The sequence below is a fragment of the Cryptotermes secundus genome, unplaced genomic scaffold (assembly GCF_002891405.2).
Source record: "Cryptotermes secundus unplaced genomic scaffold, Csec_1.0 scaffold131, whole genome shotgun sequence".
Classification (NCBI taxonomy): domain Eukaryota; kingdom Metazoa; phylum Arthropoda; class Insecta; order Blattodea; family Kalotermitidae; genus Cryptotermes; species Cryptotermes secundus.
This window is the reverse complement of record NW_019742552.1, coordinates 1,334,387-1,356,632: the sequence shown is the minus strand read 5'-3', so window position 1 is coordinate 1,356,632 and position 22,246 is coordinate 1,334,387. Positions and strand designations below refer to the sequence as shown.

The following is a 22,246-nucleotide window of genomic DNA, read 5'->3' as shown; positions in this document are numbered from 1 at the left end:
ACTTTGTGGCTGTGCGAGCAGATCCTAGCGAAACACCAGTTTCCTGTGCTAAGCGTCTTAACGATTTTCGAGGACTGATCTGTAATCTTGCCTGAATATCCTTAACCTTTTCTTCAGTCAGCACAGTTCTCTTCGATTGCTTCTTCTTGTCACTCACTGAACCTGTGGCCCGCCACTTTTTCAGAAGCCTGTTTACACACGACTTTGTGGGAACTGGCGAGTCAGGATATTTCTGACGAAACCTACGTGCGAATTTTCTGTAAATGTTTTTCCTTGCAATAGTTTCGACAATAAACACACGCTGTTTAATAGTGAACTTCATTTCCACCGTCTGTCGACAGCTGTAAACATTCCACTCCACTTCCACAGCAAGAAAAGACTGACTGTTTAATGCAACCTCGGGTTCCGATTATGCAACCATCGGCGTAGGAGCACTGCAGTCGCGGGGAGGAGTTGCATCCGTTCTGCGGTGGTATGACTCACGGCAAATTGCAGCCGCGGCGCGCACTTGATTGTACGCACTGTATAAGGAAAACGAACTATTTTTACAGACGTTAAAAAAAGAAAAAAGAAATCCGACTGTCTTTATAAAAAATTTCCCTACTATCGTAAGCTAGTTAAGACTACTATTAGGTCCGACAGACTTAGATGGTTGAAATCTGTGGACGAAAATTTAAGGTAACCCAAGCAATTCTGGGAATATCTGGCCTCTTTTAGAAAAATAAATTCTAATTCCATCCAGCTTGAGGTTGATGGTCAGCATTTAATCGAACCTACTGACTATGCTGATGAATTTTCAAAACATTTTCAAACAGTATACCACAGTCCTGGTCCTACTGTCTTCCCCAGCCTATTGTCATCTTTAGCGTCTGTTTCCGATTCGGATGTTATCAAACCCATTAAGCGCCTGAGACCATCTAAGTCTGTTGGAGTCGACGACATCCCTGGATTCATTATTAAGGGCTGTACTGATATATTTGTACATATTCTTAAACATATCTTTAATCTAAGCTTCTCAGCAATTGTACCTGTTCTCAAAAAAGGCAAAAGTACGTCTGCTAGCAATTATAGGCCTATACCCTTACTGAGTAATTTTTCTAAAATATTCGAATTTATTGTTCATGAACATGTTTCCCATTATCTGAAATAAAAAATTAGTCCTTATCAGCACGGCTTCTCGAAAACTAAATACACAAGCACGGATTTGGTAACTTACGTTGATTTTATCTCCCCTATAGTTGGCTCTCAGAGACAAGCTGATGCCATTTATTTTGATCTCAGCAATGCATTCGACCTTGTCCCACATTCTCTTCTTCTTCTAGACAAGCTTAGTGCTATTGGGCTTTCTGGTAGTTACCGTATTTACGCATGTATAGGCCGCACATTTTTTGCCAAAAATTCAAGAGGAAAACTGGGGTGCGGCTTATATTCGAAATATTCGAAATCACACTTCATTTAAAAAAAATATATATTCATAATTAGTAATACAGGATGTTCTACTCCTGAAATAATATTCCAAGAAAATTATTTTTTCTATAATTTCTGTCTGAAAATTGTGCTGCGGCCTATACACGCACGCGGCCTATACATGCGTAAATACGGTATATAAGCTGGTTTCGTAGTTACCTATCCAACCGGAAATCTCAGGTCCGTGTTTCTGGCGTTCTTTCCTCACCTTTTGAAGTTCTCCCCGGTGTTCCTCAGGGATGTCTTGGGACCCCTTCTCTTCAATGTGTTTATTAACGACATGTGTGATGCAGTTGCCCTCTCTAAATGTCTGCTTTTTGTTGATGACGTCAAAATTTACCGAGCCATTAGTTCTCCTCAGGACTGCTATCTACTTCAGTCTGACAGTAACTCTGTACAAGGTTGGTGCATTGCTAACTGTATGAAACTCAACATCAGTAAAACTAAAGTTATATCCTTCTCCAGGAAAACCAGCGTACTGATCTACGATTATAAACTTTGTCAATCGTCAATAGCCCGGACCGATTCTATAAAAGACCTGGGAGTGTTTATTGATGCTAAACTATATTTCCATGACCAGATAAATTACATTTTCTCTCGCTGTGTTAAAGTGTTTGGTCTAGTTCGTAACAATACTTTCAATTTCTCATCTCTAGACTGTATGCTCAGATTGTACACTGCCTTAGTTAGATCTAAGCTTGAATATGCGTCCGTAGTCAACTGATGCCAACAAGCTGGAACGCATCCAGCAGAGGTTAGCGGCACTTTGTTTTAATCGTTTCTATCCTCAAGTTCATTACAATTATTCTCTTGCTCTGGATGAGTTAAAATTGCATACTTTACGTACTAGGAGACATCGTCTTGATGCTCTATTTCTTATTAGAGTTTATTTGGGCTCGAAATTCTGCCCTTCTGTTCTGGAAATTGTTGGTCTCCGAGTTCCTGCTAGGTATATTAGAGACTTTGCATTGTTCAATGTTTGCTCCTCATCTAAAAATTGTCCCTCTGCTAGATGTGCAGCAGCTGTTAATGTTGTATGCTGGGATGTTGACGTATTCGGAGCCAGGAAAGTTCTCCCAAAACGATTTTTAAATATAGTATAAATGTCAGTATTATTAATTTACATGTATAATAAACAACAATTAAACTGAATAATTATTATTATCCTCTCTGAAAATCTATACTTTTCATTTCTCAATTAAATATTTATACGTTTCATTTCTCAGTTCTCAATAACACTTAGATTTATGTAATGAAATTATTATTGTTGCTATCATCATTTGTTTGTTTCTTTACTTGTCTGCATTTATGTTAATGAAATTATTATTATTATTATTATTCTTGTTGTTGTTTGTTTACTTGTCTGCATTAATGTGTTTTCATCCAGTGCTTGCCTGTAATTTGTCTTTGACTTTATGTAGTGTTTGTCCAAAATGTAATTACTTGTATCTACCCTGTGCTCTGTCTGTAATTGGCCTTGCGGCTGCTGACTCGGCACATAAATAATAAAGAATTGAACTGAATTGAATTATTATTATTATCATTATTATTACTGTTATTCAAATATATTGCACGGTACTAAGCTTCGTTTGGACACATAAAATTAATATTAATTTTCAGCATGGCATCTTCCGGAAAAAAAAAAGAGAGAAGATGAAACGCCAGTTAATTCGCAGTCGTTCCTCATTAATGTGAGTGGTCATGAAAACAAGCATGCCAAAATTTGGCCCCAAAGTGGTTTTCAGGCAATTATCTGAGTATAGACGCTACGTACCAAATACACATCTTTATAAGACATGTATTCACTAACTAGGCTGTGCAGATAACTCAGTATTAATGCAATGGAAATGGATAAAGTGTGCCCCTCTAATTAAGGACGTCTTCATACAAGCATGCCTCAGATAGCATTGCTATTTACTGGTACACAGAAAAACTACAAGGAAAGTGTTCTTTTATCCCAAGTAGTGACTTCCTCCGATTCAGCTTCGATGGAATATTTGGTTATACGCTTCACAAGGCCAAATGATAAAACAAGTAAAAAAACGTTTAATGGAGAAAGCTGTACGAACAAGTTTGTCTATAGGTCACGCTATAGACTTCTATTCCGGAGTTCATCGATTCTCTGCCAGGACACCAACTATCCTGACTGTGGTGCTTTGAGATTTTATTGCCCCTCTAAACAAATGCCGGGATAGCACTTTGATTAGAATACCACCACTTCCTTCCAAATCCTTTCCAATTCCTTATTCATCAGTCATTCCAACATTCTGTGTTATACAGTGTATATACTGGCAGTGTCGTTAAATAATCTATGAAATCAGAAAACAGCATGACACAGACATGCAAACACACGCAAGCATGCCACACCGTCTGAAGTCGTATACACATAATGATTTGCAATAAACCGACACTTTCTCGCAGAAGTAAGGAAGCCTAACATAAGCGGCAACGGATTCACGTGCTCTCCCGAGCTCCCGAGCATTCCACGTAAGTCTACCTAAAGCTATCTACAAAGTAAAGCTTAAATTTTTATACACTAATTCTTCAAAGGAAAAATTTCGTGGTTTACTTTACGCCTCTGTTATCGGTTTCTAGCCAACGAGTAGCGACGAATGGCACGCTGACTGGTGAACTGGAAAGGTTCTGGAAGCAATCGGTCGTAGCCTAATCGAGATACACTCTGCAATTCGCCTGGAAGGATCTAGAAACCTCACGAAGAACCTCAGGCAAGAGTCAGCGTTCCGGCCAGGATTCCAATAGAACACACCCCGAAAGCAAGCAGATATATATCTAGCGTTACCGCTACATCGTGTTGGGTCTAAAGGTTAAATGATTTTCAAAAATTATGAGAAGAACGACCTACTGATGGCATCACTGACTACTTGAAAACGAATTACTTGGAATTACCACCCGAATTTGTTTCTCGGTAACACGACAAACGCGTATTCGGAAGTCCCCTATAAAGAACACTGAAACCATTTGTCTTGCCGTCTTCCTCAGCTAAACCAGCTGTCATCAAGATACCGGTTATCAAATAAGATCTAAAAGTTTGTGACGATGGTACACTGCTACAAATATTATGTTTTTGGACATTATCTATCGTCCTGTCTATTTTCTAAAAACCGTCCTGTTTATTTTTCAAAATGCAAAGTTTCGGAGACTGGATTCTGTCACCGTCCTCAGGTAAAACATACTCACTTGGGTCCAATAGATGGAGCTAGCCCCTATCTTCGGAGATAGCTCTATCTATTGGACCCACGTGAGTTGGTTTTAGGACGGGGACAAAATCCAGTCTCCGAAACGTTGTGTTTTTTAAAAATAAACAGGACGGTTTTTAGAAAATAGACAGGATGATGGATAATGTCCAAAAACACAATATTTGTATCACCGGTTATCAATTCTGTTAAATCCGACTTGAAATTCTCACGGTGGTAACCGTGAAGAGTACTATCTTATAAGACATAATCCCGTGTAGTCTACCAACTGCATCCCAGAAAATAGTACTGCTCAACTGTGTTGAGCTTTGCCACAAATACTCAAGGCATGAAAAACTGAAACGAGAATAATACCGAACGACGTATACTAAAAAATCAGAATAGGATTCAAAGTACAGGACAGATCCTACTTTATAGCCGGAATAACAGAGAAAAACAGAAGGTAAATAGCAGACTCCCGAAATGCATTCCTAAAATGTTACACTGTATTAAAACACACATACGAGGGAGAGTCAGTAAATAGGTGACGAAGGAATATAAAACGTAAAATATGACATATTCGAACCTGGAAACAAACATTTATTTCTCGACATACCCTCCACAACTTTCCCCATAGCTTTATCAGTGCGTCGAAACCCGCAGCATAGAGGTCCTTAGACTGTTGTCTCAGCCACTTCCTCACCCGGTCGGGCATCATCTGAAAATTTCTAACGTCCTTGAGAGAATTTCGCGATCCAGTTTTGAACTGCTTTACGTGTCAGACACTTCCCATCGTACACAGGATACATTTCTTTATAAGTATACTTTGCACTGAGTCCTTCTGCACACCAAAAAACGCACAACAAAACTCTGCTCTTCGGCAGTACAGCCCTCAACACGGTCGCCATTCTGACTACTAAAACCAGCTCTGGCCATGCGCATGCGGGTCTTCTATCTAGTCTGTTATGAAGACGGACTGTGCTGCTACCAAGTGATACACACAGAAACCTTATTACGTTCATTGCAGCCGTTTTACTTCCATTTGTGACTATTTACTGAATACCCCTTGTAAAAAGGGTGTGGACTATTAAAAAAATAATGCTCAAACTTTCCACGTGTCACTTTCATTTAGATTTGTAAAAAGGTAAAGCTATCCTTGTAACAGGCCGTGGAGGGCCATAGGATTGTGAGATGTCGAGACTCCCACATTTTATTGACAATTGGCTCACAGACGGCAGTGAGGTTGTCAGCCTTACGCGCGGCCGCCTTTTACCCCGAGGAAGATTCCTGGTGTTCATTTCTGTTAGCGGCTGAGGAGACCCCAGGGTCATTGTGTACTCATTGTTAAAAACTGTTCAGATGAGATAGGCGGGAAGTGTAGCACGTATTAGAGTGATCATGAATGCATACACGATTTTAGTCGGAAAGCGCGAAAGGTTACAGATTACTTGGGGGATCTACGGGCAAATGGGTAAATAATATTAAAATAAATTTTAGAGAAATATTGTATGAGCCTGTAGTTTGAATTCTTCTGACTCAGGATAGGTACCAATAACGGGTTCTTATGAATACGGCAGTAAGCATTTGTGTTGTATTAAGGCGGGAAATTAAATTGTTAGCTGGAAGACTACTAACTTCTCAAGACAGACTCTGCTCTGTGAACCTGGTTAAGTTACATTACTTCAGAATAACAACTTTGGAAATACGTACTTACTGTCGATTCGTGAAAACTATGTTCAGACATTCCAAATGCCATTTCACTTTAAAATAAACGTATAATAATCAAACTACACCTTTGACACACATTTTACGGCGGCGAAACAGAACTGGAGCTCAATGCAACCAACACGTCTCCTCCAACGTATTCTCTACTGATAATCCACGATGATAGCACGTGTTCAGTCCGTACTGCACGACTGAGCGCAGTTATAGCATGCGTAGACGTGACTCGTAATTGTTTAGAATGACTGTGCTCTTATGAAGAAATATTGCACAACTTTGTGATACTCCATAGACAACTAATATTTCCAAAGCGATGACTGACTGCAGGTACATGATCCCGTCTACGTAAGCCTCCAAGTGTGGATCGGAAGGGGGGGTCAGCCCAAGAATAGAACTATGCCACAGTAAGGAGAAGGCTTCATTCCTCAGCAGAACGTTGGTTTCTGACGTCATATCATTTGATTGGCATTCACAAGTTTACTTCAAATGCAGTTACTATTGTAGTATCTTTTAAATTTTACACGTATGTTGTCAAATGTTCGATATGGACAAATAAAACTCACTGTCTCGGGAAAAAGAAAGTAATGCTACTGATCAGAGAAAGCATACGATTCTAAATGCGAAAACTTTCAGCAGCCACAACTGTCTTGTAAAAATTATCAAGCTTGCCTAATGTACAGAACTCGGGCTTCGTATTCGGGACGTTCCGGCTTACTTTCTCAAGATCCAACGTCGCGGCCGATCGTACTACTTATATGTGCGTATGCGTTTACGTCCCCAATCAAAAGTTAGATAAACAACTTTAAACGAAAGTGGCTAACACTCCAGTTTATATTTGGGGCGATACTGAAGAGAAAGTGTAATGTGTATAGCCTTCTGCTCTGTCGAGTCCACTACAAGTGGACCCGACTTGGTCTGAGGAGTGATTCTCTCTCCGCGTAAGGTCGAACAATTTCTGGGAAGCTCTCAGATAATCGCTCTGTATAATCTTCGGTCTCCGGCTTACGATTTAAAACTGGGAGCTTCTGAATATAAAGCAAGAGATCTAATCACTCGACCGCAACGTTCGGTCTTAAGCCGTTCACACCAAATACACGCTAAAGGCTTCGCGTACTCACAAACGAAGTCATAACATTATGCCTAAAATACAAAATTCGGCTTCAAGAAGCTGTCTAAATAAGAATTTCTCACGAAAATGACGACAGTTAATGACAGAGAGAGTACTGTTGGCAGATCCATTTACCGGCACCGGCATCATACCGCCGACGCCACGTAACTGCAGCAGTTTGCATACCGCAATAAAGTGAAAAAGAAAAGCCTCTGGCAACAGCAACTAACCCCATAAATATCAGTATGTACTCTACGGTAATATAACTGAATCTGGTTATAAGAGAATCCTCTTCGGCAAATGACAGGATAATCAGATCTAAGATAATATTATGTGCGGAACATGTACGTGTACATGCAGTAGATGAGATAGGCATACAAAATTTTAGTTGAAAATCCCCAGGCGGATGACCGTTTAGGCAACCTAAGCGTTTAAGGGATAACATTAAAATGACTGTGAAAGAAACATGGTATGAAGATGTGGACTGGGTTCAACTGGCTCAAGATGAAAAGCTCAGAAAATATCAAATTTCCAAGTTCTGTACCGTGGTATTAAATTACTGTAGTATGACGCGGAGTCTGTAAGTGACATGGACATTATAGTCAGCTACAAGAAAGAAAAAAGCAAACGGAAATTTGGGCCAAGGGCATCTGTAGCGTCTGGGAAAAAGTAGGGCATGCCGAAGTTAGCACACGTGATCCTACCTGTATTTCAAGTACAATTCGGAATGTTCCGCTTAAAGCATGGTATTAATTTTTTCAATTGGGGTAATATAGTCACACAACGCGATGCATTACATTTAAGGACCCGAAAGATGCACTGCGCTGCAATTACAATATAAAGTAATTTCTGTCACATCCAATTTCTTGGATTATACAGATTTTATTGTTATTATTATAACTGAACACTGATTTGAAGTAAGTGTGAATGTAAATGCTAACGACCATTAAATTCACGGTCTAAGTCAAGTAGTGTCTGACTTCTCGACTGGTAGAGTGGGCACACTCCCACCCGGTGAACAAGCTTATGTCCCGTGCAAACAGAAGTCTAGTGCTGGGCCAATTTCCATTTCAGAGAGGTTTAATAGCTAGCCACTAGATTAAATGTAATAGAAACCCTACATATTAGTAATAAAAATAGTAGAAGAGGTTCGACTGAAAAAGAGAGATGTGGTAGAATTTTAGATTTCTCTCGACCTGTTATTAAAGAAGAGTTTCATCTGTATGCACTGCTCTCTCGTTTCATTTTTGTTTTTGCATGACACAATATAAGGTACACGATCAGGGGTAGGCACTGATCGGATCTGAGGTTTTACGGTAGTGAAAATGAAGCTGTGGTCTTCTGGATTATGATGTTGTGTAGTATCATAGGGTACCAGGTTCCTACGAAAAGTGTATAACAACGCACGAAACTACAAGCTACCATCGCCGAAACGACCACAACCCAACGGGATATGCATTACTTCAATTAGGCGAGGAATAAGGAAAACTTCCATGTGACCTATGACCTTCCATTATTAAAAACTGCAGCAGAAACTGGTACGCCTTTTAAATATATAAAACAAACAAATTCTGTGATTTTAGTCCGCAAGCGAACTATACTGACCGAACGACCGCCGTTTCTCGGCGAAGTTTAGTGCCAACTTTTGCGGATAGAGCGTGTCGCGTGGTCAGCGCAACGAATCCCCACGGCCGTTAATTTCGGTTTTCTAGACCGGAGCTGTTATTTCCTTGAAATACCGTATTTACGCATGTATAGGCCGCGTGCGTGTATAGGCCGCATTACAATTTTCAGACAGAAATTATAGAAAAAATAATTTTCTTGGAATATTATTTCAGGAGTATTACACCCCGTATTACTAATTATGAATATAATTTTTTTTTAAATGAAGTGTGATTACGAATATTTCGAATATAAGCCGCACCCCAGTTTTCCTCTTGAATTTTTGGCAAAAAATGTGCGGCCTATACATGCGTAAATACGGTAGTCCCTCAGTTATGATCACGAGGCTGAGTAGACCCCGTTCCAGACTCACTACTTCTCAGAAAAAATCTTGTAGCGCAAGGAATCGAACCCGGACCTCTGCATCTGTAGCCAGAACGCTGACCACTAGACCACAGAGGCGGTCCTAATAATATTTAATTAATCGGGGAAGTTACAAGTTAAAAATGTTATTTTCAAAGTATATAGCTATTTAGAGGTAGGAACAACAGTTCATGAATTATGAGAAACTCAGGTGGAGTTCATCGCCATTCTTTAATGTTGTTTCATTAAGGTGAGATTCCTGTTTCGCCCAAAATTTTATCACGTCTAAGAAACGTTGTTACCAGGATCCATATGTGCTGTATGGCTTTACGCTCATGCTTTGTGAAGATGGTCTGCAAAAGCCACAATGTTTCCTTTGCTCAATGGTAAGTAGCAATGGATACATGAAGCCATCCAACTTAACTCCTGCAGAGTGTTCACCCTCAGAATGCTAAAGACACAGGAACTTTGTTTAATATCAAGCCAGCATGATTTGAAACAAGGGACACACTCTCCAATCATGGATTCACTCCCGAGAAAAAGCCCGTTCTGGAGGCAAGTAATCACGTTGCAGCAAGGATCACCGAAGGAAAAAGCTGTATACCATTGCAGAGACCTGGCGAAACCATCTGATATGGAAATGACCGAGCTAATGTGGGGTAAAGAATGAAAACTAAAAATAACACAGATGTCACTATCAAACGATATCATTCGAGATCAAATCAAGGGAATGTAAGAAGATATTCGCAGACAAGTGGTGGAACAAATAATGAGAAGTCCGGCAAAAATGGGTTTTCAGTTGAGTGATCAATTGATCACATCAATTGATGTCTCAAATTGCGGTCATCTTCTCGATTTTCTCGGTGACTGCATCAGAATGAAATCAAATAAATTCTATTTTGTGAAAATCTTTATATAAGCAACAAAGGCAGTTGACATTACGAGAGTGCTGGACGATATTTTCGATTCTAAGGGCCTTTCATGGGACATTGGAAAAGTTATTCTTACCGACTGTGCTCTAGCCATGTTAGGGGAAAATTCTGGAATCACAATTCGCGTCAGAAAATGTTGCCTCTAGTCACTGCATTCTTGATCGATATGCTACGTACTGAAGAACGTTGTTCCTTCCTATTCGCAAGACATGTTGGATGTCGTCGCCCATGCTTTCAAAATTATCCAAGCAAGGACATTGAATAACCATGTTTTCAAAGAGTGTGCAAAGAGGATAGGCCTGAATATATAGTGCTTATGCTTCACACAGAGGTACGCTGATGATCAAGAGAAAAGACGACTCTTTCTACGCGAAAAGGGATATATTCTGCTTCAGCGTTTCACGGACCTGAACATGGGGAATTATTTGGCCTACCTTAAAGATGTGTTTGGAATTCTGAATTCGTTTGAAAGTTCATTGTAGGGTAGAGAAATGACTGCTTTGGAGGCTGTATAAAAACTTGTCATTTCAAGAGACGTTAGCTCTGTGGTGAAGAGTAAAATCCGGATAATTAGCTAATTTTCCTCTCTTTGATTCTTCTTTTTAGATTCAGTACATCCAGTGGAAACAAAAGTTCGCACGAGTCCCTTTACGCGCCTAGAAAATCGGAAAACCGCCCTCGAAGAATTTATTCTGACTGGCCCAGAGCTAACATTTATATATCTCTGAAACAAATCAGCGATACCGATCTGCCGAAAAACTAGCTTCTTGATTTTAGCAATAACCAGAAACTAACCAGCTAATTCCATGGAACAGAACCCTTCTTGAGAAGCCACCAATCGCTTAACTACTCAACAACTTCAGAAAATTTTACGGCATCTGAAGATTCGTTACCATGTTCACTAGAGACCACCACTGGTCCTTAACCTGAGCCAGATGAAAGCAGTCCACAGCATCCCATTCTACTTCTCTAAGATCTATTTTACTATTATTATATCACCTACGTCTAGGTCTCCTTCCTTCTGGCTTTACCGCCAAAACCTTGCATGCATCCCTCTTCTCTCCCATGCGTGCTACATGCTCTGACAAGCTCAACCTCCTTGACTTGGTCATCCTAATAATACTTGGCGAACTGTGCAAGTTATGAAGCTCCTTTTTATGGAAATTTCCTCCAACCCATTATTTCATCCCTCTTGCATCCAAATATTCTCCCTGTTCTCAAGCACCCTCAGTCTATGTTCTTCTCTTAATGCCAGATAAATATTCAGAAACCTCACTTTGATTTCGAATCAATGTAACTGCACAGATTCTAGTTCAAATTTGATGAGGCATACCATCCCGAGCAAGCGAGCTTACCAAGTACTAGTCACGTCTGTCACAACTTACCTATGCGAACATGAAATTTCTGTGCGTTTTCTATCAAAACCAGCGAGAGGAAGAATATGAAAGATGAACACGACATGCATGTTGCTCTCTCGAGAACGTCACCCAGAACTAAAATGTTGCTTGCTTGTAAGCAGCAGCAGTGTTTGCAACAATGACTGTCCGTTTTAGGCCTGGATAGCTCTGTCGGTATGGCGATGGGCTGGACATCTGGGGCTCGATTCCCGGATGGGGCAAGATTTTTCTTTTCTCCATAGCGCCGAGACCAGCTCTGGGACCCATCCAGCTACCTATCCAATGCGTACCGGAGGCTCTCTTTGGGGGTAAAGTGGTTGGGGCGCAAAGCTAAATACTCACCTCCACCTTGTGCCGAGGTCGAGAACGGTGGAGCTATACTTCCACTCCCCCACACGTCTTCATGGTGTGATGCTGCACAAATTGAGAACAGAGGCAACTTAATTTACCTTTAAGGTTTTGGTATGTTCTGGCATCTGCCACTTGCTTTTCAATGTGTAACTTTTTCTGTCATTAACTAAATAAAATTAGTTTAAACTGGATCTTATGGCTTTGGCAATACATGAGTAGACTAAAATAACCATTTAGATGGGGCGCACGACGTCTCACACTGAGGTCACAGGGTATGTAGAAGGAAAGGGGCCCCAAAATCCCGGTGTATTACTTAATACGCACAAATGACTTCAATGTTCGGGATTTTCAAAACGAATTACAATAGTTGAGGAATAAATATCAATGCTGTAGTTAGCTGCAATAGAAGTGTTTCATGAATCTTGAGCACAAAACTACAAAAACCTCAGATATAACTTCGGAGCGTAGTCGATGAAACCCTTTGTCTCTACCTCAAAACTGCAGAGAATTAGGCCTTCTTTGATTTAATATCGATGACACTATAAATTGCCGACTCTTGGGGTGTACGGTTACAATATTGTTTCATATCATACAGCGTGGTTTCATGTATGTACTAATTCCACTTCCGAACTTCTTAGAACACCGCACATATAACATACACATATAGAATAAACGTTACAAACGCCTGCAAGAATACATTATGCTACCACAGCAACCAATGTGTATGATAAGTTGCCTATAGCATAGGTGTTCCCCCATTCCAAAATGACTGAACATAAACGACTGATTATGTGGCACAACGTGTTCCATGCGATTGTGAAACAAGTACACTCAGAACGCTAGGATAATTCACACATACAATAATATGGCGCTCTGTCTAATTATTTAACCGTATGATTACCTTCATATAATGGATTGCCTATAAAAATAATTATTATTAAAACTTACGTTTACGGTCGGCTACTGGCAGAACTGCATAGGAAGTTGTTCAGGAACTGTGATCGCTGACGTCTGTGGTGCCATCTATTCGTTGTCGAATTTTCGTTCGTTCGTGTGCAGAACAGAAACAGTCAAAGCAGGGGTGGCAACAGCTGATTCGTAAAGCAGAAGTTAGTCTGAGGAAGCTTCAATATGTCAAAATCTAGAATTCTTGTAAGCATTTTAAGATGCGAGAAGGATATTTATGATTTAAAATTATATTCGTACTAATTATGTACTCCAGCTTTTATTTTCGTAGTGAATTAAATTTATTTGAGCATGAAGTTCGTTGTTGCTTCGTCACTGTGCTGTACATGACATAAATAAAAATAAATAGTGAAATTTTAGTTATGAAATTAGAATAATATAGAAATTAGAAGCTGTTCACCTACACACAGGAATTACATGTTCGTTTAAATACAACGTTCGACGTCCGTTATGTCTATGTATAAATCTTCATTTTATATGCTTACTCAGGATTTAAATAAATGATAGTTTCCCTTGTTTGTCTCTCTTTCTTAGACCTTACGAGTTCAGTCGCCAGAAGGAACAAAGAGAATTGATGTTCATCCAACAGATTCAATTCTTGAACTATTTGAAAAGGTGGGTGCATAGGTTATACACATGTCATAAATCTTAACCAGTCTTTATTATGAAGAGTAAATATAGCTGTATAAATAATTACTTTTTGTTGATTTTAGGTACATGATACGTTTGGTCTTACTGGCTATGGGTTTGCTTTATATCGTAAACGAGGATGCAAAGACGAATTAATCTCGTCCCGCAGTAAGACTGTACATAGTTATGGGTTTTCCCATGGAGACATGCTGTATATGGCACCCTTAAATGGAGCCATGTTATGGTCTCAAGATTTGAGTACTAGATCTAGCACTAGTAGTGGAGTGGCTCAATCAAATAACACCCAATCCGTAGTAACAGCGGATAGTACGGAATTACCATCAGTACCAACCCAGTCATACCTACGCCAGTCATTTACCCTTCAAGAGGATGAAGTTGATTTGCAACTTTGGAAGTTGGATGGGAAAGTGCAGCGTAAACGAGATGAGAAGCTGTAAGTCAAATGGTAACATATTGACCTTCATTGAAACCAAAAATACACATAATTTCTTTTGGAGTCATTTAAATCACTGAGGTTTTTTGTGGTTTTCCTCCATTCCGTCAGGCAAATACTAAAATGGTACGTCAATTAGGCTACAGCTACTTCCTATCAATTCCTGCCACATTTATATGTCATCAAATCATGCTTTGTATAGTCTCAATCATTAGATAACTCACGACACCCAGACCACTCTTATTTGATTATATTGTGTGTAATACTACAAATTAATTTCATTAAGTTTGAAGTGGCCATTTTATTATTTCATTTGTATAGCATTTTAGCAGTTTGCTTTTTATACATGGGATGATGAACAATCAGTTACTGTACCATCTAATATATTGCTCAGTGAAATCTCAATGAACTGCTCTTTCAGAAGTAGATTGTGTTGTAATGAAATAGTACCTTTTTCATGATAGTGTAGGGAGATTATCTCAAGGCCTACTGAAAATTTTTAGGCCCATCTGGCAGCAGTGATAATGCTGCTCAAGGCAACTTACACAATGAACATTTGGACTTAAAGTGTAACCAGCAGGTCAGTAGACTGTACACATTACAGTTTCTCTTAAATATTGCTCCAGTAAATCTTTGAATGAAGAAGTGAGCTTATGCATTATGTGTCTTTCAGTCATCATCTTAAACTCCAGTTACTATATTAAACAGTCGGTCAAATGTGTTACATTCTGTATTGAAATGACATGTGAAAGTTGCACAGTGACGTGAATGTTCACATAAAATATTTATTTGAAGAAAAGGAGAAGAATCCAGCATAAATTTAAGGACATTACAGTTCCAAATAGAAATAAAAATGTCTTTGTATTACAGTGAATGCATTTAGACAAACTGTGTTGTTACTGGACAACACAGAACTGAATTCAAACCCAGAGTGCTCACTGAATAGTAACTGTATGAAGTCAGTGCTAGGCTTGAACATTCCCCTAAACATTCTTGTAGATGCCTTATATAGGAGACCAAGGTTTAAAGTTTAAAGTTTTAAGATTGCTCTGTTTAAAAAGGAGCTTTAATGCTTAAATATGAACATTTTACAGAGGTGCAAGGAATATATGTGTAATGGCAGGATCTGTTTTTGGCATCATTTGTGATTTGGGATGGTTATCTTAGTGATTTGATGGCCTATGGACTTGCTGGCTCTGCTGTGGGTCCAATTGTTTAAGGAAAGATTTGACACAAAGAGCTTGTCTCTCTTAGGCTGAATTGGCCAAACAATTTATGTCGCCATCTGAAATGACTTCTGTAAATTAAAAGGCCAGATGGTAGCCAGTAGATTCACTGACTTCAATATTTATGTTGAGATAAAAAACAAAACCTTTAATAGAATCAACAAGCCACAATAAATTCATAGTCATCCCCCATCACCACCAAATGAGTTGAGCTTTTGTTTCTGAAAAAGAAATTAAATTTTGTGTCTGAGTATATGAAGGAGTTCCAAGCCCCAAAACAAATTAACTATGGAATATGATTCATCAAAGAATCATGAAAGAAATCAAAGAGCAGATATAAAGTGTACCCAGGAATAATACCAAGGAAAATGGAATAGGATGAGAGCAGGCCAAGGTATGCAAGATTATTGTTGTGTTTGCAGATTAAGAATATATGAATTTGCAAACACACTGCCTGGTTCATTGAATATTTAATTACCCAATATGATACTACTATGTCTAAAAATATTGTATTTTTTAGCGTAATATTGTGTATGGGTGAAATTTCTTTGTTTGATTGTCACCACAGTAGGAACTGTGGACACACCATATGTTTATCATTTCTTGAAACATGTTTTGGCTTATTAAGCCATCATCAGCTATATGATTTTTTACATTTACCTGTTTTTATCTGTTAGCATTCCTACATTGGCCAGTGTTTGCATATTGGAATACTGGTCTGTTTAGTAATATGTAATGCCATTAAATATAAAAAGCTTTGTTCACACCTGAGGTTAAATATTAGTCATTGAAATGTTAAATAATTGAAATTGAACATATGTAAAAGGTTTTTATTATGTTTTTTCTGGATATAATAGTTGTGTGTAGATTTGTCCCTTTTACCAATTTATATGTGATTGCATTTTCTCCTTGTTTGTGTTCTGTGTATTTGGAAGAAGTCTTGTATGTGTTGGTTGTGAAACTGTTGCACACCACTACATACAAGACACAACACTTTCCCTATATACATGGAATGCAAACAAGGAAAAAATGCAATCACATACCGACAAGCCAACAGAACACACAGTACATCAGTACAAGATCATGAAGAACCCCAAAGAAATTCATCAGTAGAAGAGACACATCTACGCACAACTACTGCATCCAGACAAAAAATAATAAAAGAATACCTTTTATATTGTCGCGTGTTGCCTATGTAATGTGACAAGTAAATTCACGTGGGTCTCGGATTTTGCTAAGACGTTTATTGGACAATCTCTTTTACACTTGCAAGTACAATCATTCACAACTTCACTGTTACAATTACTTGCACTGCCGATCTCAGTGAAGTGTCTTGATCCCTTTGACTGATGCGAGCTTGCTTCTGCTCTAGTCGGAGCTACACTAAGAACTGACTGGTCTTGTCGAAGCTGGACTCTTATAACGTCCTTTTGGACTGAATAGAGCGCACCATGTAGGAGGCTCTGGTTTCCGGCTACTATTATGCAATGGACTTGGGAATCCGTTTCCACTGAAGTATACCGTCTGTTGTAACTGTGGAAACTCCACTGTTAGATTGCTAGCCGCTGGATAACAATGGATGCATTCCGATTGTAGCGTTATAGCGGGAATGTCGCTCATTGCCTAGGAAATCAACCATGATCTCCTCAACCATTCCAGCTTTCTGGCAGCATGCCACAATATATATTCAATTTTAACTTTAATTATTTAATATTTTAATGGTTAATATTTAAACCTACAAGTGAATACAACTTTTTATGTGTAATGGTATTATGTATTACTAACAGAGGAATGTTCCCATATGTAAATATTGGCCAATATAGGAATACCAGCAAGCGAATACAGGTGAATGTGTAAAGTCCAAGATACCTGATGATTGCTTAATGAGCTGAAACATGTTTTAAGAAACAAAAGTGTATGGTATGTTCATACTTCCTACTGTGGTGATGGAATAAAACAAACAAAAGTACTACTGTGTCCAATTACCAGAAATCCAGTAGTTTACTTTTTCTTTTGTTGTGTAGAAAGTAATTGATATACTCAATCATTCAGAGAGTTTAAGATTTTATTGAAAATAAAAGTATAAATGCGACAGTAATATTTGTAAATTTTTATTTTAGACAGCTAGTTACATGATTACCATATTCAGCCACAATAATATATGCAGATATCTGTGGTGCATGTCAGGCTTTGATAATTTGGTTCCCCAGCATTTTATGGAACACAAAGGTTCATTACTGTGTTCACAAGAGCCCTCCCCTGGTCCCTATCCTGGGCCAGATCAATCCAATCCATACCACCCCATCCTAGCTCTGTAAGATCCATTTTAATATTGTCCACCCACCTATGCCTTGGTCTTCCCGGTGGTCTCTTTCCTTCTGGCATTCCCACCAATATTCTATATGCATTCCTTTTCTCCCTCATTCGTGCTACATGCCCTGTCCACCTCATCCTCCTTGACTTGATCATTCTAATTATACTTTGGTTACTACTGCTATTTAAGTTTTAATCCCTGTATGGAACAGGCAGAATTCTCAGGAGAACCGTAACCAGCCCTAATCCTATATGTACTTATATCATGACCTGTTGGCAAGTTATAGGTGAAATCAGCAGCATACAGGACACAGTTCTGTGCTAGTCTGGAAGCATGGCAAAACTGACAACTGTAGCCTCTTGTTTATACTGTCTGTTTGTGATTCCACCAGAAAACTTAAGCAAGCAAGAACTTACAGTTTACAGTATATTTACCTTCCTTCAAATGCTGTTCTCCAAATTCCATTCACATGTAGGAAGGTTAATAGTTAAGAAATCTACTAATAATATTTGCTGAAGTGAGCAAACAGCAGTTGGTCTGGGTACTGAAATAATTGAAGGAGATTTGCAGTGACCTGTTTTGTGACTATTGTTGATACCACTGCCTGTGAACCTAAGTATTGTCATGGTGCACTGTAGACTATACAGGTTTCTTTTCTACTATAAAATGTGTTTAACAGGTAGTTTCAAATGTAGTTACAGTGATGCATCACCATTAAACCAAAAGTATATATATGAGAATCCTACTTTTTCCCTTTTTCTAGATAAGAAACCTTGTAATAATTCCATGTTTTTAAAAGATCTAGTGCTGTTCAAAGTTGCCTTAAGATATATTGAATGCTGCTAGTATTATTTCCATCTCACAAGTTATCACATTTGCTGTGTTGGTATAGTTAATGACAAGAAGTTAAAAATAGTTCAGATATGATGATTTCGATTGGCATGTTGTTTATCGTGAGTTTTATGAAGATAGATAACTAGTGTTTATAATATTAATTTAATTTATTTAAGACATGGAGGTGGATAGAGAGACAGTTGAGCAAGCAGGCTCAATTCATTCATCAAAACCAAATTTACTGTTACCATCAAAATAACCAAAAACTTTTTCTCATTGAATACAGGACCTGGGATCTAATAGCCTGTTATTGTAGGTTTACCATTTATGAAACCATAGCATAAGTACTTTTTATGGAACCAAGATTGAAGTTTGTTGCAGAACCAGGTTAGAGAGCTGTTTATAATAAAATAGGCTTTAATGATTCCTAAAAATGTGGTCAGCTGAGACAGGTGGAGTATTAAAAAAGTGGCTAACTTCACAGATTCATCTCCAGATTGAAAGAATCGTGATTATAAAGGAGAATAGAAAGGTGTATTCCTTGGAGTCCATGTAATTTCCAAATGTGATTTTTTGTTTGTTTTTTTGTTGGTCTTGATACCCCTATGTGCAGAATCAAATCTAATGTTCTAAAGCTACACATGTTAGGTTACTCTGTATTTCATTGTCCACCATATTATACACTGTTGATAGTAAAGTTGTAGATCTTAATAAAACTATTAATGAACCAATTTATTTGTATGATAGTTGTTTTTGAGAAAACTGGTAAAGTTTTATTTGAGCTTCAAATATAGGAAGGGACCAGTATGAACCACAGTCAGTATCATCTCACAACTTTTAGTGTAGATGCAGCCATACCAAATTCAGTCATAATCCATGTAGAAAATTCAGGGATTGAATATGCAGACAAACATGACCTTAGGAAATGCATTCATTTTATGCATTCAGGTCAGAAAACATGCTAACTTTTTCACACCATATACTTTGTCAGATGATGTGGAAATTTATCTCAAGCAATGGGGTTGTTCTAATTGGAACCTCTTCCTTTTCACATGTAACATCAGTCACTGTCTAATTTAATGACTAAAGGGCTGAGAATATTACTATAGAAATAACTTTGCAGTATCTGTATGTGAAGTGAACTACATACAAGCGTTTACTGCAGAGAGGAGAGCATTCATTACTTGTTTCTGTTACAGGTGTCGACATGGAGCAAATGGCTGTTGTGTCCATTGCTCACCACTGGAGCCATTTGATGAAACTTACTTGAAGGAACAAAATATCAAGCATCTGTCTTTCCACTCTTTTCTCAGGAAGCTCACTGCAGGAGTTGACAGGTAAATATAACTGGTATAAAGTATTGTGACATGTAGGCATTTCTAGGAAACACATTGACAAATATGTTGCCGCAGAGATACGATTCTTGGACAAATCATTGCTGGGTACTGGACAGAGGTTTCCATGGATGCAAAAACTGGAAGTTGTAAATTCTTGACAACCAGAGCGTTGCTGCGAAATTAACACACATTGCTATTAAGATGTGTATTCCTCAAGACCAACATGGTATGGAATGTGTTTCTGTGTCAGCAGACAAGCAACAAACATTTTCCATGGTTACTGCTAGACTATAAAAGTGGCCATGCAAATGATAATAGATTCATTCTCCGTTCATCATTTGTCCTTCATGATTTGAAAGTCATTTGTAAATCAGAAGTGAGTGATTCATATATCAGCACCAAGTTAGTCGTGGTAGAAGAGAAGACAGTCATAGTCCAGTAAGGAATGGAGTGGGTCTTAGGCAGTCATTGATTGTGAGCTGTTGTAATTGATTGTAATTAAGAGTGACTCTGAAGAAGGCATCAATAAATCTGATTATCCAATTGAGAATCCTTTATTATTAGTCACTGATCCCTGGACACATGACAATATTTCTTGTATTTCACAGCCATATATTTCAGTTTCTTTGGTTTTTCAGGCATATTCTTACAACAAAATGTAGTAAGAGAAATATTAAAAAGCTATATTTCCTTCACCAAACACACTTTTGGTAATTACTTCACTCAGTCCATGGATAATTTTCCTCTTGAGATGTTTATAGTTGCTAACATAGTCAAGAAATTACCTACCTTTTATGGATCCTGGAGATCATTACCAGGGCTACAAGAGGTTGCCATTGGGTTTTAGTGTGAGCAAATTGAATTCAGTCTGTACACTCACATCCTATTTCTTTAAGGTCCATTATATTTATGTTTTCCCACATGTTTCTAGTTTTTCAAATGGTCCTTCTTGTTTTTAGTTCTTCTTTTCTAATTACAGCTTTCTGAACATTTCTTATTGTTGATTTGCAGGGGCAAGTTTGTGTCATTAGAAGACATCAGTTGTCATATCAAGACTGGTTGTAAGGACCACCCACCATGGCCGAAAGGAATTTGTTCAAAATGTCAGCCAAATGCCATTACACTTAATCGTCAGGTGAGAACACTCATATTCAACCTAAGACCAAATAGTGCTCCTGAGCATAAAATTAACTTCTCTGACAGTAATTATGTTCTGAATTTAAATCAAGGTTAAATGTGGAGTAATCATAAAGGCATGACCCATAACATTACAAATATTTCTTATTTATCTATTTAACTGACTCCATGGAATATAGACCTTTCAGGAGAAGCTGATAGTCAGTCAGAGCACACACTGGACCCTACCCTGAACCAGATGAATCCAGTCCTTATCCTCAAGCCCCATTTCTTAGCTTCTTTATTTTTCTCCTTAATTTTCTCCACCTCTACATAGCTCTGTGCATCAACCCCAGTCAGTGTTTATGGCCTCCTTCCTGTGTTCCATTTATGTAGTTCATCCTGGCATCCTGAATCTCTCTGTTTTCTGTACATTTTTATTTTATCCTCCCTGCTGTGCCCTATGAATCAGCTGACTCTGTTTCTTCTGACTTCCTTTGACTTCCTCTCAGTTCATTCAGTGATTATTTCTCCCAGTTACTTTTGTCATGTAAGGATGCCCTTTTAACCTTTAAACGCCGGAGTTCGAAATAGTGGTAAGCTTGAGCAGGCCGGAGTTTATTTAAATGCCCGCTGCTGGTGTGCGTTTAAATGCCCGTTGCTACTCTGCGTTTAAATGTCCGTTCCTATTAGGTGCTTAATCACTTTTAAGTGTTGTGTTTAAAAATGCTCTATCTTGCTCAATTTTTATGATAAATGGATGGTATTTACTTTGTTTATATCAGCAAAGAACATAGTGTCGCATATTATAACGGAAGATTTGAAATTTTTAATACAAAGTGTTATACTCTATTTTCAATTTTTTTGTTTTAATTTTGATGCGTACTGCAAAAATGGTTTTCCAGTTCTTCACAGAGTTGTTCTGCATTATAAATTCATTTCTGTTTGTAACACTTGACGAATTTTAGCAGTCCCTGGTGTCATAAAACAGATGGAAGCAATAAAATCATTTGGTCTTCTGCTAGTCCTGCTTACACTCTTCGGATTTTCGAATCTTTTGACTGAAGGACAGAAGAATGAAAGCATGGCTATTCAAGAGAAAGCTAGAGGGGTCCCTTCTTCAGTGCTAAGACCTTCCGTTAGAGCTGCAAAAGTTTATTGCCCCTTCTATTT

The 22,246-nt window shown here is 38.4% G+C and overlaps 2 protein-coding genes across 6 annotated transcripts in view; one reads left to right on the top strand and one right to left on the bottom strand.

Annotated features, from left to right (window-relative positions):
• LOC111873273 overlaps positions 1 to 13,221 on the bottom strand; it is a 68,624-nt gene extending 55,403 nt beyond the window's left edge. For 2 of the 5 annotated variants that reach the window (XM_023867844.2, XM_023867845.2), the window contains exon 1: positions 6,376 to 6,713. The gene's annotated coding sequence lies outside the window, so the exon portion shown is untranslated. Of the gene's footprint in view, positions 1 to 6,371; positions 6,714 to 12,187; positions 12,230 to 13,144 lie in introns of those variants that run through there. The other 3 variants (XM_033755036.1, XM_033755035.1, XM_033755034.1) reach the window with 3 other exon arrangements.
• Positions 13,222 to 13,243: 22 nt separating this feature from the next.
• Positions 13,244 to 22,246, top strand: part of LOC111873272 (nuclear protein localization protein 4 homolog) — a 64,689-nt gene continuing 55,686 nt past the window's right edge. The window contains exons 1-5 of the mRNA XM_023867839.1: positions 13,244 to 13,348; positions 13,697 to 13,777; positions 13,876 to 14,246; positions 19,820 to 19,957; positions 20,969 to 21,092. Coding sequence (XP_023723607.1) covers positions 13,328 to 13,348; positions 13,697 to 13,777; positions 13,876 to 14,246; positions 19,820 to 19,957; positions 20,969 to 21,092 — 735 coding nt within the window. The 5' untranslated portion in view covers positions 13,244 to 13,327. The remainder of the gene's footprint in view (positions 13,349 to 13,696; positions 13,778 to 13,875; positions 14,247 to 19,819; positions 19,958 to 20,968; positions 21,093 to 22,246) is intronic.